This window comes from Leuciscus leuciscus, assembly GCF_965113295.1.
Source record: "Leuciscus leuciscus genome assembly, chromosome: 3".
Classification (NCBI taxonomy): Eukaryota; Metazoa; Chordata; class Actinopteri; order Cypriniformes; family Leuciscidae; genus Leuciscus; species Leuciscus leuciscus.
This window is the reverse complement of record NC_138727.1, coordinates 53,147,770-53,165,909: the sequence shown is the minus strand read 5'-3', so window position 1 is coordinate 53,165,909 and position 18,140 is coordinate 53,147,770. Positions and strand designations below refer to the sequence as shown.

Genomic DNA, 18,140 nt, shown 5'->3' with positions numbered 1-18,140 from the left:
TGGGGTCCATCAACTGTTTGGTTACCGACATTCTTCAAAATATCTTCTTTTGTGTTCAGCAGAAGAGAGAAACTCATACAGGTTTGAAACAACTTGAGGGTGACTAAAATCATGACAGAATTTAACTTTTAAGTGAACTATTCCTTTAAACAGACAGTACTATATTTAAATTGATCTCATAAGATAATTTTGGAAGCCATAATTTTCAGTAAATAATCAATTGTTTAGTGCTGTATCCTTTGTAAAAGTGCTGTGAAATGAGACTAAGATATATTGGTAACACTTTAGTTTAGAGTCCAATTCTCACTATATACTAGTTGCTCATTAGGATGCATATTACTAGGATATTATAGCTGTTTATTAGTACTTATAAAGCATATATTAATGCCTAATTCTGCATGACCATATTCTACATCCAAAACCTAAACTTAGCAACTATCTTTAATCTATTAATAAGATGTAATCAGGAGTTTGAGGCAAAAGTCGTATAGTTAAACGTGAGAATTGGACCCTAAAATAAAGTGTGACTGAAATATTCTTCTGTATTCCCACCTGCTCCTCCTAAATGAACCTGTATTGTTCAGCTACATTCTCTCGGCCCCGAACCTGATGAGAGTCGGGTTCGCAGAGAAAGTGTTTGTGGAGGCGCAGGACTATTCTGGAGCCAGTCTGGCTGTTAGAATCTCTGTGAGAAACGTTAAAGACAAGCGTGAAGTGACGAGTGCACCAGTTGCTCTGACATCTGCCAATAACTACCAGGCTCTGGTAGATATAGAGGTGAGAAGGTTGTCTATGTGTCAAAAATGTCCATATGTTAACATGCATATCAGAGAGTATGTGTTTTACAGTGGACTCAAACCGATGGATGGTAGTTTGCTATGTTGGGCTTTGTGTGAACACTGTTTCAGTGTGTTGTTTCGTGTATCGTGTGCCTGTAGGTCCCTGGTAATGCATATGCCTTTGAGAAGGGAGTGGAGCAATATGTCATCCTGCAAGCTCAGTTTCCACAGAAGCTGCTGGAGAAACAGGTCATGGTGGTTTTTCAATCTGGACACATAGTTTTACAGACTGATAAGACCATCTACACTCCAGACAGCACAGGTGGAAATATTTGCTGTTCTACATTTCTTTGTTGTGGAGCCAGTTTTGTCTCTTGAGATCTTAGATGCAATGACACAGATGTTTGTCTTCTCCTTCTAGTTTTTTACAGAGTGTTTTCACTGAGTCCAGGCATGGATCGGGCCGTAGAAAGTGGAGTCCGAGTGGAGATCTTGGTAAATGTGCCGTCCGTCTGTGTATTTGTGCGTATTAAAGTACAGTGGGGTCATTTTTTTAATGACTTTTGTACTCTACAGTGAATGTGAATAACTGATTTTGTCTGGTTGTGCATGCAAGCTCAAATTTGTTACACACAAATATGTTTATATGTGTTCGTCAATTTCAATGCAACTAGAGAATAAATCTTCAATGTTGACAGACACCTGATGGCATCAGCCTTCAGAGCAAATCCGTTTATCCCAGTGGAGGACTGGTGTCAGGAACATTCAGCCTGACTGATCCGGCCAGGTGAGTATACTATTTCAATACTTCAAATGTATTGAATATACTTAAAACCTAATATTGCCGAGTCAGTTTGTTGGCACTTTTCCAAAAATAGAGTACAGTACAAATTGGTGTCCCATTTTTGTGCCTTTATTGCTTTTGCTTGTCCTTAGGAATTGGACAAGTGTTCAATATGTTGAATATTTATTTTGAAATTAGTAAATAAATTGAAAACCTCATTTCAAATAAATAATATTATATCATATAAAATTTTTCTGAAGAGTAGGCACCTTTTTCACTGACCACTTTTTGAAAAATGTTGTACCCTTTTTGTGGAAAGTACCTGTTATCTTTTAATAAGACTGTGACTTTTATTAGCCCAGGGATGTGGAAACTTATGGCTTGGCACCAGAACAGCCCACAGACAAACTTCTCCAGTGAGTTTGAAGTCAAGGAATACGGTAGGTGTCTCTGGATGGGTCTTTGCGAGCTGTTACGAAACAGCATTACACAATACACCAATGACCTTTGCAATGCAGTGTTAACTCAGGTTCTTCCCTGTCCTCTTGCAGTCCTGCCCAGCTTCGAGGTCTCTTTGAGACCACAGAAAGCCTTCTTCTATGTGAACGATGACAGTCTATCAGTCGATATCGAAGCCAAGTACAGCACTTTTTTTGTACTTAATATTATGGCCATATGCATGTTTTCTAATTTAATAGCTAGCAAATATTAATACAGTAGCAATAATGTTTTAGAATTTATGAGCTATTAAAGTATATACGTGTGTATTTGTGTATTCTAAAGGTATTTGTTTGGGGAGAAAGTCAATGGTCATGGATTTGTTGTATTTGGTGTGATTACTGAAGATAAAGGGAAGATAAGTATGCCAGGCTCCTTACAGAAAGTGAAGGTACTACACACACACACACACTCTCTCTCTCACTCTTTAGGATTATTTCTGCTCCATATATGAATCATTTCTGTGGGGGGTTTTCTATACAAAAAGGCCCTCTTCAAGAATGGCGTAAACTCAGAAACACATGTCTTACGTGTTCATAATTTCTACTTAGACATATGCAGACACACACACACAAAGTATAATGAGTCCATATATGACAGTTGATAGTTGACAAATACAGCAGAAATTGCACAGATCTGATCAAGTTTTCCTGTTGAATGTCAGATCTCTGATGGAAGTGGAACTGCAGAACTGAGAAGAAAACACATCCTAGAGACCTTCCCAAACATCATGCAGCTTGTTGGCCATTCACTGTACATTACAGTGAGTCTGCTGACCGACACTGGTAAGAGCTACACCATGTCTGGCATACCTTCTTCTTGGACAACAACGTGGACATGTTCAGGCCTCAGAAACATTATGTAATGTGCATGTGTTAATTTCTGTTTATTATCGTACGCATGTGTGTTTCAGGCAGTGAAATGGTGGAAGCTCACAGGAAAGGCATTCAGATTGTGACGTCACCGTACACCATCCTCTTCAAAAGAACACCACAATTCTTCAAACCTGGGATGCCCTTCGATGTCTCGGTATAAAGCATAGGCTAAAAAGCAAAAAAAAAACATGATTTGATAACCTTAAGAGCAATCTTTCAGTAAATATTACTGTGTTCCTTATTTTTTGTTCTGGGTTTTATGTTAAGGTCTATGTAACAAATCCTGACCAGACGCCTGCAAAAAATGTGGAAGTGGAGGTCAATCCTGGATGGGTCAGAGGTCAAACTAGAGCCAATGGCATTGCGAAGGTTACCATAAATACTCCAGGACAATCTCCTACACTGCAGATCACTGTAAGACCTTCCATCTCAACTGATGTTCAGTCAGATTAACAGATGTTAAAAAACAAAACAATGGAGTATATTACAGCACAGATAACAATGTATTGATTCTTTTCAGGCAAAAACCAAAGATCCACAATTAAGTGACAACCAGCAGGCAGTGAAGACGATGACGGCTCTCGCTTACATTCCCAAAGGCGGCTCCAAAAACTACCTGCACGTCGGCATTGATGTTGCAGAGCTTCAGATCGGTGATCAAATGAAAGTCAATCTCAACACTGGACAAAGTCCAGGAGTCAGAGATCAAGATTACACATACATGGTGAGAGACAGTCATGTCATGATTCAAGCAGTGAAAATGTTTCCAAAAATGTATTCAGTGTCTTTTATCTGCCTCATTTACAGATCTTAAGTAAAGGTCAGATTGTTAAAGCAGACAGATTTAAGAGGAGAGGACAATCTCTAGTGACTCTGTCTCTACCTGTAACCAAAGACATGGTGCCGTCCTTCCGCTTTGTGGCTTATTATCATGTGGGCTCGTCTGAGGTGGTGTCTGATTCAGTCTGGGTCGACGTGAAGGACACGTGCATGGGAACGGTATTTTGGCCCTGATCATACAACACTGTGAATCTATCTTCATTTGTTTTTTGATCTATGTTCTTTGCTCTCCCAGCTTAAAGTGGAAGTCCAAAATGCTGAGATTGTCTATGAGCCTGGTGAAGAATTTAGCCTGAGAGTAACAGGAGACCCAGGGGCCAAGGTTGGGTTGGTTGCTGTGGATAAAGGCGTTTATGTTCTCAACAACAAGAACAGACTAACTCAAACAAAGGTTGGTAGATCAGAATTGAATCCTTCCATTGTAACTGGAATGAGGCCAAATTTTCTTACCTAAACATATTGACTTCATTCACTTTGTCATTAATTCCTCCAACAGATCTGGGATGTTGTTGAGTCGCTTGACACTGGCTGCACAGCAGGAAGTGGAAAAGAAAGCATGCAAGTTTTTAGCGATGCCGGCCTGCTGTTTGAGTCCAGCTCTGCTGGAGGCACTAGCATCAGAAAAAGTACTTGCATTATTTACTTGACCTACTCAAAATTATCCACGTACAGACTTCACTATTATCAATGAATGCATCTGACTAATTCCATTTTTAAAACTGGTCTGTTCCAGATGCCGCATGCCTTTCTTCATCTCGAAGGAAAAAACGAGACGTGACCATAAAACAACTCTGGGAGACTCTAGGTTAGAAAGCTGCATTCCTCCATTTATACCCACAAATAGCAAACCTCAGGGAATGATCCCAAGTTTAGGTTCTAAGTTTCATTTGAATCAAAATAATTGTCAAGAAACTACTTTAGATGCATCATAGATGAATGGTTTGGTATGTACAATATGTGAATAGCATTTGACCAGCACTGTATCAAGTATTTTGTACTTGACACAAATTTGAGGATGGCATGAAGAAAGTGAGTTTGAGAAAGTACATATTTGACATACATTTTTTTTTGCAATTTTAACACTAGACTCGAGAATTTGAGAGAGAGACCTTAAATTTGGCCTGAAAAACTTTGTAACTCCCCACAATTAGTGTGTCATTTATCACAACTTCTTACCATACAGTTCTAGGGGTTCATACAGTTCATGGACTCCCAGCCAGAGATGAGGATGATGGCAAGAAAACAAACAGAAACAATATGTGCCTATGCACCCTTGGTGCTGGCCTCCAATTGAAAAGACATTAGTAAACAGTAGATGTAAAAGATAAGTCAAAACAAAAAAAGACTAACCAAATTTTATGTAATCAGTCCCTGTCCATTTCTCTTTTCTGATCCACCTCTAGTGAACAAGTACTCTGGCCTTGAGAAGGATTGCTGTATGGATGGAATGAAGAATATGGTTGATTTGACATACACTTGTGAGTATCGGGCAGGATTTATCGTGGATGGAGAGGAGTGCAGACAGGCTTTCCTGCACTGCTGCAATGAGATGACCAACAACAAGAAAGAGATGGATAAACAGGGCGAACAGCTTCTATCCCGCAGTAAGAGCATTCTCAAAAATAGTATACATATTTCAATTTAAACACTCGAGCGAATTCACCTGGACTCACATCCTGCTTCGAGTCTGTCTTGAGCAGGCAGAGCTGTTACAAGCTGTGGTTCTGCAATTGCAGGAATTGATCCAATTGGAAAATTACCTTCTTACCTTCTGTTTTGTCTAAATAAATCAACCACCCTTTCACCCACAGGTGAAACCGAAGAGTTTGTGAACTCAGATGACATTGTGTCACGTACGCTCTTCCCTGAAAGTTGGCTTTGGGAGGAAGTGGTGTTGCCTAACTGTTCGCCAACTAACCGCCAGTGGTGAGTGTGACTTGCAGTTTTCAACAGTCAGTGCTCAGCCAGTGATGATCCTGTTTAAGTAAAAGATGATCTCTCTTTTAGTCAAACAACCACCATACCCAGAAATGGCCTACAGTTGAAAGACTCCATAACTACCTGGGAAATCACAGCCATCAGCTTGTCCAAGACTCATGGTACAGACTGATGTTGTAAACATACAAACCACTTGTCCATATTAAAGGAAATTCCTGGGAATGTTCCATCCTTATGCATTGCATTTGTGGCATGCACTCAAAAAAAAATGCTATGTTGGCTGTAATTCACTTTTTTATGTCAAATGTTGGCTTTAATGAACTTTTTTATGTCAACAGATCCCACGTAGGTTACGTTGGATTTATGTAACATTATTTATTTCAATTAACTTAAGTTAATTTCATAAGGTTAATCCAATGCTGTTTAGTTGAATAAGGTTAACAGTCTTAATGTTGTCCAAAACAATTAAGTTAATTAAGTTCAGTTATCCTAAAATTAATATTTTTATATTCAACCAAAACAAATAATCAATTTTCTGGCATTGGATTAACCTTATGTAATTAACTTAAGTTAATTGAAATGAATAATGTTACATAAATCCAACGTAACCTAGTTACGTGGAACCTGTTGACATAAAAAAGTTCATTAAAGCCAACATAGCATTTTTTTTGAGTGTGCTGTTGATTACCCCAGACAATAATTTCAATGCATCGCTCCATTTTCTATGTCCTGTTGTCCTGGGCTAAAAATGTTCTAGGCCTACAAAACATATCATGCTTTCTGTGACGGCTTGCTCTCTTTTTTCTCTAAGGTATCTGTGTGGCAGATGTTCATGAGATGATAGTGATGAAGAACTTCTTTATTGACCTAAAGATTCCATATTCAGCCGTGCGCAATGAGCAAATTGAAATCAAGGCCATTATCCACAACTTTTACGGCAGTAAAGTAAAGGTCAGATTGGAAGAATGTTTTACTATGGCAAACCTTATCAGACAGATGCTCAGCATGATGACAAAATATGCTTTGGCTATTCTCCTTTCTTCTTAAGGAGTGTCTGATTTTCATTTCTTGTATTAGGTACGTGTGGAACTGAAGGAAACCAAGGACATCTGCAGCCCGGCCAGTAATAGAGGAAAGTTCCAAATCGTAGTGACGGTAGATGCTAAGTCATCATATTCAGTACCTTTTGTCATTGTCCCAATGGCTTTTGGACGCCATGCAATTGAGGTGAAGGCAGCTGCCTCGGGACGTGGAAGCGATGGCGTGAAGAAAGATCTCCTAGTGGTGGTAAGAAAAAACAAACACATCTTGATTAGAAAACAAAAAGACAGTATATCATTTGCAGAGTGTAGGTTTAACATATTGTGAACAGAACACAAGAGATGGCAAAACATGCAGAATCCATACAGGGACATAAAGAAATGGACTGGCATACATTCTCCACAGCTTTCCTCAAGTTTTTAAGAAAACGAAACATGCTAGTTGCAAATATGTATTTTTTAAGTGTGTACTTTTACTACTATGACTGTTGATTCTGAACACATAGAATTTGTTCTCTCACTCACTCACTCTTCTCTTAATTTCCTTAGGCTGAAGGTGTTTTGACCAAACTTAATCAAAATCTACAGTTAAATCCTTCTAAGAAAGGTAAGATGATTCCAACAAAACAAAGAAATGCACACAAATAATTTTTTTGTCATCATTTACTTTTTTGACTGAATTTAAATTTTTTTGGGGAAATTTGTAGCCTCTGGAACTATTGTGAATTGTGAAGGATATATATATATTTACCTTTATATGGGCATTTCATGAGTTGTTGGGAGTGTTTTCTTCACATTCAGTGATTTGTGAATGTTTAAAGTTTTATGATTTTTGTCTTGAGCCCTGGATGATTTCTTTGTAAATAATAAATAAAGGCCACACTAGTCATTCAAATTCCTGTCCTGCATAAGAGTGAAGCATGACTATACAGTTCCCATTTTTCTGGAGCAGGTGGTGAACATGTGGAGGTTATCAGGAGCCTTATACTGAGGGACCAGGCGCCCAACACACCTGCAACCACATATGTATCAGCAATAGGTGATTCTTCTAACCAATCCTGTAAGTAAAACAAACTATGGCTTAGTTTTTTTTACCAGTATGTCAATCTCTTTGTGCACAGGAGATTTGATCAGCATAACAATAGAGGCGGCTATAAGTGGTCATGCCATGGGTTCCCTGGTCATCCAGCCTGGTGGCTGTGGGGAGCAGAACATGATTGGCCTAACGATGCCTGTCATTGCAACGTATTACTTGGATAAAACCAATCAGTGGCACACCGTGAAGGCTGGGCTTAGACAGACAGCTGTTTTCTATATTACAAAAGGTAAACTAAACATAAGACTTGAATGTAAACTATTGTGCTCTGAAACTTTTGTTTCACATTCTTGTATAGAGTCTGGCCATCTAACTGTGTTGATGTACAGGTTATAATCAACAGCTGGCGTATCGAAAATCCGACGGGTCGTATGGCGCATGGATTAATCGCCCAAGCAGCACCTGGTAACTGATATATTTCTCAATAGTTCTGCTTGTTTGGTAAGAACTATTAATCAAGCATCTTGCCATCATTAAGACTACATTTTAGTTGCCTTTCTCCTAAAGGTTGACAGCGTATGTTGCTAAAGTCTTTGCCATGGCCAGTAACATCATAAACATAGACCAGAATGTGATCTGCTCTGCTCTCAAGTGGCTCATACTGAACAAGCAATTACCTGATGGTACTTTCAAAGAAGATGCCCCTGTAATTCATGGAGAGATGACTGTGAGTGAGACCTGTTTTAAACACTATGACACTTTAAAGATAGTTCACCCAAAAATGAAAATTCGCTTATCTTTCACTCAACTTCATGTTGTTCCAAACCTGTATGACTTTCTTTCTTCAGTGGCCATACTACTTATGTGCTATGTTTTAAGTCATCTGAAGCCTATAATATATTTGTTTTAGGAACAGTACAAAATTTAAGTTGTTATTTACTGAAAATGTCATCTTCCATAACTTCTCATTTGTGCTTGCACATACGAAACAACAAAAACAGATGGTGGTTTGTCACTGACATCAAACCAGGTGTTAAAACCATTACAAATTATGCAGCGACTTTTACCTTAATATATCTATCTATTAAAGTCTACAATACAATTGCAAAAAAGCTTTTCCCAAGACTTCCTTTTACATTAGTTGAGTTAGAAGTTGACATTTTGAACTCTTCAAACAAACAAAGTGAGTGTTTTCTCAGCTGATTAAGATGGAGAGTATTATAACATTGAAAATATTAAACAGCAGCGTTAACCTGCAAGCATTTATTTTACAATTTATCTTCTCAGTTTTAAGGTGTGGTTACCGTTGCTCCACGGAATTTTGTAGGCGAAAGAAAGTGGCACCTGATGCTACAAAATACCATGAATGAAGTACAAGAATAATCACAAAATGAACATCCAAGGATAATTCTACCAGCTATCAAACAGACCATCCCTAATTAACCTCTTTAAAAACACTCCCGTTTATTAATACATGTATATAATAATATTTATGTGTAGTGTTGAACAAAAAGGGCAGAGTAGATGCAGCTTGTCCATTGTGGTTCTTTTGTTCTGCTTTGTTGCCATGAGTCTCTACTCACACAGAAATCACTGTCGAACATCAACCAAGAAACTTGTTATTGGTCAACAATGCAAATTTGTGTCGCAGAGGTTTATCTGGTGAAATTCTTCACTGTGCCAGTTCCCATTTAAATGACTGGATTTCACGTGCAAAATTTCACACTGCAATGGTAATTGTGACCACACCTTTACTTATGCATTATTTCTGACATCACTGTGACACAGGGGAACGTACGTGGGACAAACACACAAGCATCCATGACGGCATTTGTGCTCATTGCCCTACAGGAGGGGAGAAGCACTTGTGCTGGCCAAATCTCAGTGAGTCCTGCTAGGCTTTGAGTTAATATACAACACTTGAAAAAAGTGAAAATATGTTGCTAGCTTCATTGAACTACATATCAGCAATGTTAATTTATTATATGTCATGCACGTCATTAATTCTCGCATTTGTTTTTATTCCTCTTTAGAGTCTCGACGGTAGCATTGATAGAGCCATCGGGTACCTTAGAACTCAGTTACATGGTCTGACGAACCCATACTCAGTGGCTATGACATCTTATGCTCTAGCCAATGGAAATGCACTTGTCAAACAAGTCCTCTTAGGAAAAGGCTCTGCAGGTAAAGACAGCCTTTTCTTATGTTTATTTGAGCTTGAACTGTACAGGAGTCAATGCTGATTGTTGATATAGATGTGTGTGTCATCATAGATTAACCTTTCGTGCTCATGTTTGTTAAAAACTTCTAACTGATTGTTATAATATTGCTGGATCTCATGCTGCAGTAACACAGGGTTTGTGACGTGAATATATTAATGGAACAACTCAATTGTTCGAGTCAAAAGACATCAGTGAAACAGGTTATTTCATGATGATTATAAAGCCATCACCAAGTAACCATGATCACCTGATCTCATTTCACTTTAGCTTTCTTTGCTTCTGCAAATGAGTTTAACTAATACACTGTCACAGCGGCCAAAAAAGACTAAATATATAATAAGAGTTAAGACCCCAACTAACGGAAACACTAATCACTGTTATGGTGACTTCAAATGAAACACATTAGAGTTAAACCTCTGTTAATTCTCAATAAAAACTTCTGTAGACGTCTGACAGAAATAAAGTCAGTCTGGTTAGTAATAAGTGAAGCTGGTAATGCTGTTTGTGGAGTTGTTTAATCCTCCTCTGCTGAGATCTTCACAGATTTAATGTCTTCTTTTCTCTTCAGTTGATTTCATCTTAGACTGTGTCTGAAGTCAGTTGTAGTTCTTGTGTTTCTGCTCGTCTCTTTCTCTATTCTCTTCTTTCCTTCAGTGATTCTGCTTGTTAACAGGCTTATTAAGGCTGAGATGACTTCATATTTAATATACACAGATTTTGTGGCTCAGATAAGATCCAGTTCTGGTTTATTTCTTTGCTCTTGGCTGAGATGTGGCATTGCTATGGCCTGCTTGTGGCCCAGATCTGGCAAACAGGAGAGATCCACCCAAGGGCCGTCATTCCACGCTGCATGTGGGTCAGATCATCTTTCCACGTGTGCCAGATGTGGGCCGGATCTGGGCCGTCAAAATGTTGCTATGTGGGATGCAGCACCCATATCATCTTATCAGCATTAACATTTCTTGTTTTACCTGCCTAGGCATCAAAGCAAAAATTATTAAGATGCAGAACAACAAATAACATTATTCAAAGCAAGGAAGACAAAGACTCAAAAATCTTGATTATTATAAACTTTTGACTGGTAGTGTAGAATGATAATGAAAATAAATACATACAATTCGCATAAACAAATAAACATTGATGACACAATATAAAACTTCATATAAAACAATATAAAACAAAGAAGCATAAAATGTGTTTTGAATTTTTGTCTACCCTATCTCAAAAATAAAGTACAGCTGCTTTGGAACAATATTTATGGCGAAATATGCTATACAAATAAAATTATACCAAATTAACCCCATACAGATGGAAGTCACTGGCCCGTGCCTGGAAGCAGTAGCTATACTTTGGAGGCTACGGCCTATGCACTTCTGGCTCTTGTTAAAGCTGGAGACTTTCAGAGCGCAGCTCCCATCGTAAACTGGCTCAACAACCAGAGGCAGTCCAGTGGAGGATATGGCACGACTCAGGTTCGTAGTGTACATTGAACACCATATAGCTGTCCATACAGTATGTTTAATATGCAATATATATATATTAGGGCTGGGGGAATTAACGCGTTAATCTTTGCGATTAATTTGAAATGTTTAACGCGTAAAAAAAAAATAACGCAATTAACGCAGCACTTTTTCTTTCTTTTTTTTTTTTTTTTTATGATTTCCTGTTGCGGCTGCTATTGAAAAGACTGAAATATGCCGTCCCGCCTCTCCGTGTTCGGTGATCAGGTTTCATTCTCGCGCAGCTTTCATGAGCGGGTCTTTTCCGCTCCGCGTGTGTGTGTGTGTGTCAGCGCGCTCTGTCGTTAACGGCCCAGCGGCGCGCTCTCAGTTCCGTGTGTGTGTGTGTGTGTGTCGGCGGCTCTGTCGTTAACGGCCCAGCGGCGCGCTCTCAGTTCCGTGTATGTGTGTGTGTGTGTGTGTGTCAGCGCGCTCTGTCGTTAACGGCCCAGCGGCGCGCTCTCAGTTCCGTGTATGTGTGTGTGTGTGTGTCGGCGGCTCTGTCGTTAACGGCCCAAACGCTTCAATCATGTACTAAGCACTGGAAAAGTAAAGTCCGCTCAAATAACGTGAAATTTCTCAGTAGACTTCTGTTTGCTGAGCTGGTATAGCCAGTGGTGTAGTCTAGTTTTTTGTAGTGAGTATACTCTAATATAGCACACATTTTACTGTGCAATTCCTTTCTAATTAATTTGAGTTAGACCGAACTTTTATTTTGGTGGGTTGTAGACATTTGAGTTTCTGTGTGTTTTAATAAACTATTATTATTATTATTATTATTAGGCCTGAAGTATACTCTGTGCAATAGTAATATATTTCTGTTATAATTTCTTCAAGTTATACAGAACTTTTATTTTGACAGGTTGTCGTAAAGACATAACAGTTTCTGTGTGTATATGAAACGAATGAATGACGATAGTTTTATCAAATGAAATGGTGAAATTCTCATCAAGTGACTCTCATAGCAGCTCTGCGATGAAATGCACATGTGTAGCCTACATCATGTCTCAATACAGTGAAACGCTGAAAACACCACGAGCGTGAGTCACGCGTGCTTCTGTGTGTGTGTGTGTGTGTGTGTGTGTGTGTAGTGGAGCATACACTGAGCGCTCCATCCCAGAGACGCGTAGAACAATTGCAGTCTCTTTTAGCTTTAATATTCATAGACACTAGTCCATATCGAGATTTGATTCATTGTACAGCAGCTACTTTTGATTTATTCATTCAAAAATAGCCTAATTCCGTGACGTTCTGCTTTATATAGCAAGTTCCATTTGTGACTGGATTCCGCGATTCGATCCGTCGCTTCGCAAACACAGACGGGGTGAATTTATGAATGAAAGTGTGAAAGTTCTGACACAAAACGAAGTTGATACGTATCCTCACGCTTTTTTTAAGTGGGTATACGCAAATCCTTGGCCTTTTCTAGTGGGTATACGGCGTATACCTGCGTATCACGTAGACTACACCACTGGGTATAGCCATGCTGGGCAACAATGGTAAAATTATGACCTGCTTTGATCACATGCTCTGCTAATAATAGTAGGACTATATTTTATTTTGATAATTAGTTAAAAAAATAAATAATAATAATAATCTGTTAAATTGATTATATTTTAATATAGGGCTATTTTCTGTTCCTTTTCCCCCCTGTGTTGTTTAATTAGGTGATTCTAAGTTAAAAGGAATAGTTCACTTTAAAATGAAAATTCTGTCATCATACTCACCCTCATGTTGTTTTCAAACCTGTATGAATTTCTTTCTTCTACTGAACACAAAGGAAGATATTTAGAAGAATGTCAGTAACCAGACAGTTTCTGGGTCCCATTGTCTTTAGGAAAAATATATACTATGGAAGTCAATGGTACCAGAAACTGTCTGGTTACTGACATTCTTCTAAATATATTCCTTTCTGTTCAGCAGAAGAAAGAAATTCATACAGGTTTGAAACAACATGAGGGTGAGTATATGATGACAGAATTTTCATTTTAAAGTGAACTATTCCTTTAAATATTGATGATTACAAGCTTGGGGGAAACGCAATTAATTGCAATTAATTACAGAAATTGTGCAATTAATTAGTTAATTTTTTTTTATCGATTCCCACCCCTAATATATATATATATATATATATATATATATATATATATATATATATATATATATATATGGTATTTTACAATAGCTAGGACACATTTCTCAATACTCCATATGCACATTTCTCAATTTTTCAAACTGTCATTTCTCATTACCAGCTTTCACTTTGGCACAGCAGTTAATTTCACATTTAGGGCCAGATTTACTAAACAGGGCAAATTAGTGTGATCCCAGAAAAGCGCCGATGGGAAGGTTCTGCGTGTGATCGACTGACGACGCGTAATTTAAAGAACACAGACGCAGCCGGATCATTTCCATAATGATCAACACAATCTACCAAGAGCAGCACAAATTAGCGCCTGGTTTTTGGGCAGTAAATAATGGTGCAAATACCAGTAAATTGACCAGTGCAAACCTTAGTAAATCACCTTGCATGAATCATTTAAATACTCTCCTCACATAAATATTTGCGCATGAAAGGGAAATTCTTATGCATAAACAATAAGGTCAGTTAACTGATAATAACTAAAATACTAAAATAACTCTGTCTATGCCATTTCAGCACAAGTTTTTCACTGCGTGTCTTTAGTAAATCCTGACAGTAGTTTTTTTTTTTTTACGCCAAAAGAGGGTTTTGTAGGTAAATCTGGTCCCAGAAATACACTAAAACTTCCAAAATATTTCATACATGTCTCAAATCAATTCATTCTTCCATAAAACTAGAAAAGGTTTTCACCCAACAAACACACTGACTGATAAAACTATGACTTAAAAAACAAATCAAAACACGAACACAGATACAATTTCTTTACAAAAAAGAATGACACTCAGTTTGTTACATGGTCCATGTTTACATTACAGTACAAAATGACCCCTAAAATGTCCACTTTGTATAGATGGCAATGAAAATGAAACACTAACACCCATGTAGGTGTTCAGATACGTACATCTAATTTTTTTAAATAGTATTTAATTTTTTAGATTTGGAATATATTTCATCATGGTAATGTATTACTCTGAAGAAATGTAGCATGTTGCAGTCTTATTCAGTTTTGTATTATGCTAGGTATGCTAGGTTTTGAAAAGAATATGTAAACAGAGTTTTGGAGATGTTTGTGTCTGAGTGAGAAATGAATTCATGTCATTTGTACGATATAGTCATGGGATGAATTTTGTGCCAAAGCAATGATAAATGATCCTCAGTTTAGCCCACATAGACAGCTGTGGTTCTCACTGTATGGAGAGTTTTCAAAAAGTGTCTTAAGTATTGAGAAAGTGATCTTAGCTATTGTAAAAAAAAAACTAAAAAAAAAAACTGTAAAAGAACAGACTATAAACCTTAACCTTCACCCTTCCCTCGCACTTTCCCTCGTGGGTATTTTTATTTTATTTTTTTTAGATTTTTTGTTATTTGTTATTTTATTTACTTTTAAATTACTAGATTTCATCAATAAATAATAAATAAATAGTAATTTAAGCACATTACTCACATTCTTTCAACTTAAATTCAAAATAACTCACAATTTCATGCATAACCCTTTTAATTCAGCTTTGCCAACCTCTTGTGGAAAAAAATATATATAAATTGATATTTCATGACTCTAGATGGCCTCATAGCTCTATATGGAGCGAATGAGCTGTTCCTCGGGGTCCTAAAGTCACTTCAGTATTCATTCAGATACACATGTAGACATTATAACATAATTTTTTGGTAAAGTTGTAGCATTTGTAGGTTTTTCTATACTGAAGCATTTCTCGCATTCCATTCATTCCTATGGGGGGTCAAATTGACCCGCGAGGGAAAGATATGTTACTTTTTAAAATTTCAACCACAAAAATCCATTAAATTTATATTTTGTGTATTCGTGGTTCAAGTGCGACAAAATCCTTGGGTCTTGGACCCCTCCGATGAACATTCAATCTTTAAAAAAAATTGTTTAAATGTGTTTCGGGTCAAAATGACCCGAGGGAAAGATGAGGGAACAAAAGGGCAAAACCTACACGCGAAAAACTGTTCAAACGTGTCTCTTCCCTCCCAGGCCACCATCATGGTGTTCCAGGCTGTAGCCGAGTACAGGATTAAAGTGAAGGACATCAAGCTGTTAGAACTGGAGATGACCATCCGAGTGGAAGGCATCCAGCAGCCGATTGTGTGGAGGTTCAACAAAGAAGACTCTCATCTCGCACAAACAACCAAGGTGAGTGGAAAACGTGTTTGTACGCTACCATTTTAATGACATTGAGTTAATAATGTTAATAAAGTCCTAAGATGTATATTGTACAGTCAGATATAAATGACCATTAATGTCACAGGGTGTAGCTTTAATTTCACACAAGAAGTCATATTGTATGAGCAACTGTCGTGGGTGTACCTGGTTTAAGATGAAACCTCTATATGTAATTCTTATATTGATCAGCAACATTTGATATATTTTATCAAGATTGATTAGAATACATTATTATTTTTGTCCATCAACAGCTTCCATCCAACAGGCAGATCACCATCAGTGCCAAGGGTCCTGGAGAGGCCGCTGTAACTGTAAGTGACTGAAGAAAAAGCAATAAATCAAAGCTAAAAGCTGAAAATGTACCAATACACCAGACCTTGGAAAACTGTGTTTTCTCCTCGGCAGGTTGTGACTGAGTACTATGCAAAACCCAAAGAGAGGAGTGACACCTGCAAGAACTTTGAGCTTGATTTGACTTTTGAAAGGGATGATCAAGGTCAGATTTGTGTGTCTTCAATTTTCAGAGGGAGACATGATCATAAATACAATATATTTAAAAATGTTAAAAAAAATTATGATCATGCTGGTCCTCACAGGTGTCATTTTGTCAAAATGTTTTGCATAAAGACAAATGAGGCCTTGTCATTATATTTACATTTGCTAACAATAATACAAAAATATATATATATATATTTTGTATTGTAACCAAAATAAATTTTTTTTTTTTTTTTTTGCATGAAAGTAATATTAATGTTTCTAAAACAGGCTTCGTTTTATTGATGCAAAATTAAATATATAAGAAGATATTGGCAGGCACTTTTATCCAAAGTGACTTACAAAATGAGGAAAATCACAAAAAATTTCTTTCTTTCTTTTTAGTAACATATCTGGGAGCAACTGAGAGTTATAAACTCACTATCAAAACCAGGTGTGCAAATAAGTGCCATTTTCATCACAATATTCTGTTCTGATCAACTAAATATTGAAAGTATAAACTTGCACTAAACAATATCCAAGTTCAGTGAGTAATCCTTGAGAATTGATCAAATGAATTACTAATTAACTTTAGTTTAACTAACATTGCAGTCCAAAGTTTTGGCTGGAATTACAGTACTTTATCATGACATTTATTATATTCTGTTAAAGCTGATGTGTGCATGTTTTTTGATGTTAAGATATTCTCTCTTGTCCCATCTTCACATGTAGTGGAGAGTTGGAGAAAACTGTCTCAACCTCATGTTTTAGTGCAATTGAAAGTTCACGTTTTCTTTGACTCCACAGATATCTGTCTGCGGACAAGGACGCCACCATGTCTATACTGGACATATCATTACTGACGGGATTTGTTGCGGATGAGAATGATCTGAAGGCGGTATGGATCACTTTTTCATTATTATCACATTTGCTATTGCCAAAATGGAAAGTCCATGGGCTTTCAATTGAAATGTGCTTATTAGTCCCAACAAACTGCGTTTTTTTTTTTTTTTTCACTACGAAAAAAAATGCATGGACTGCCCAATATTTCCACTACAATTTCAGTGCTAGATGAGCTTCCGGTCTGGGATTGTCCCACAGTAGCAAACTCTTTCTGTTATGCTTCTAATAACTTTTAATAACAACTAATTATGATATAGTATATTTGATTAACTATAGTCAGCATAACATTTGAGCATATTATATTTAAATATACCTTTACTGTGAAGGTAAATCACATAAATATTGCTTTGTACAGTTGTGGGAAATTTCCAAAATGTAATGTTATGCTTAATTTTCTCACAATTTTCATTCCCTGCGCTTCACGGGAAGTTGCGGTGGCCACCGAGGCTAAATGCAGACGCGATTTGCATTAAAGGTCATAAAGAAGCATAAGCAGAAAAGCTGTCAAACTCCCCAAAAATAACTTTCTGTTCCTGTTTGTAGCTGTCAACTGGACGGGACAGGCTGATTCAGAAATTTGAGATGGACAAGCAGCTTTCAGAGCGAGGATCCCTCATCCTCTACCTGGACAAGGTCTCTGTGGCAGTTTTACTCGGAAAACACTCATATATATAGGTGTTGTAATGTTAGAAACAAGGTTAAAGGCAAAGTGAGACTCTTACTCCCTAAATTACTATAAATAATATTTATGGTAACACTTTACAATAAGGTTCATTAGTTAACATTAGATAACTAGCTTAGTTAACATGAACTAAGAATGAACAATACTTCTTCAGCATTTAATAACCTTAGTTAATATGAATTTCAACATAATACATTATTAAAACCAATGGTTGTATTTGTTAACATTAGTTAATGCACTGTGAA

The 18,140-nt window shown here is 37.3% G+C and overlaps 1 protein-coding gene across 1 annotated transcript in view; it reads left to right on the top strand.

Annotated features, from left to right (window-relative positions):
* The window catches only part of LOC309494714 (uncharacterized protein), a 58,623-nt gene that overhangs the window by 30,536 nt on the left and 9,947 nt on the right, over nt 1–18,140 (top strand). Inside the window, exons 43-76 of the mRNA XM_082164125.1 lie at nt 585–777; nt 939–1,101; nt 1,201–1,274; nt 1,478–1,566; nt 1,921–2,003; nt 2,115–2,202; nt 2,347–2,452; nt 2,726–2,846; nt 2,975–3,090; nt 3,204–3,350; nt 3,457–3,660; nt 3,744–3,935; nt 4,012–4,167; nt 4,273–4,402; nt 4,510–4,581; nt 5,180–5,380; nt 5,588–5,702; nt 5,784–5,875; nt 6,526–6,665; nt 6,792–7,001; nt 7,304–7,361; nt 7,707–7,793; nt 7,876–8,079; nt 8,180–8,255; nt 8,358–8,517; nt 9,579–9,674; nt 9,824–9,974; nt 11,321–11,484; nt 15,648–15,806; nt 16,088–16,147; nt 16,242–16,332; nt 16,716–16,764; nt 17,118–17,208; nt 17,757–17,846. Of these exons, the coding sequence (XP_082020251.1) occupies nt 585–777; nt 939–1,101; nt 1,201–1,274; nt 1,478–1,566; nt 1,921–2,003; nt 2,115–2,202; nt 2,347–2,452; nt 2,726–2,846; nt 2,975–3,090; nt 3,204–3,350; nt 3,457–3,660; nt 3,744–3,935; nt 4,012–4,167; nt 4,273–4,402; nt 4,510–4,581; nt 5,180–5,380; nt 5,588–5,702; nt 5,784–5,875; nt 6,526–6,665; nt 6,792–7,001; nt 7,304–7,361; nt 7,707–7,793; nt 7,876–8,079; nt 8,180–8,255; nt 8,358–8,517; nt 9,579–9,674; nt 9,824–9,974; nt 11,321–11,484; nt 15,648–15,806; nt 16,088–16,147; nt 16,242–16,332; nt 16,716–16,764; nt 17,118–17,208; nt 17,757–17,846 (4,228 nt within the window). The remainder of the gene's footprint in view (nt 1–584; nt 778–938; nt 1,102–1,200; nt 1,275–1,477; nt 1,567–1,920; nt 2,004–2,114; nt 2,203–2,346; nt 2,453–2,725; nt 2,847–2,974; nt 3,091–3,203; nt 3,351–3,456; nt 3,661–3,743; nt 3,936–4,011; nt 4,168–4,272; nt 4,403–4,509; nt 4,582–5,179; nt 5,381–5,587; nt 5,703–5,783; nt 5,876–6,525; nt 6,666–6,791; nt 7,002–7,303; nt 7,362–7,706; nt 7,794–7,875; nt 8,080–8,179; nt 8,256–8,357; nt 8,518–9,578; nt 9,675–9,823; nt 9,975–11,320; nt 11,485–15,647; nt 15,807–16,087; nt 16,148–16,241; nt 16,333–16,715; nt 16,765–17,117; nt 17,209–17,756; nt 17,847–18,140) is intronic.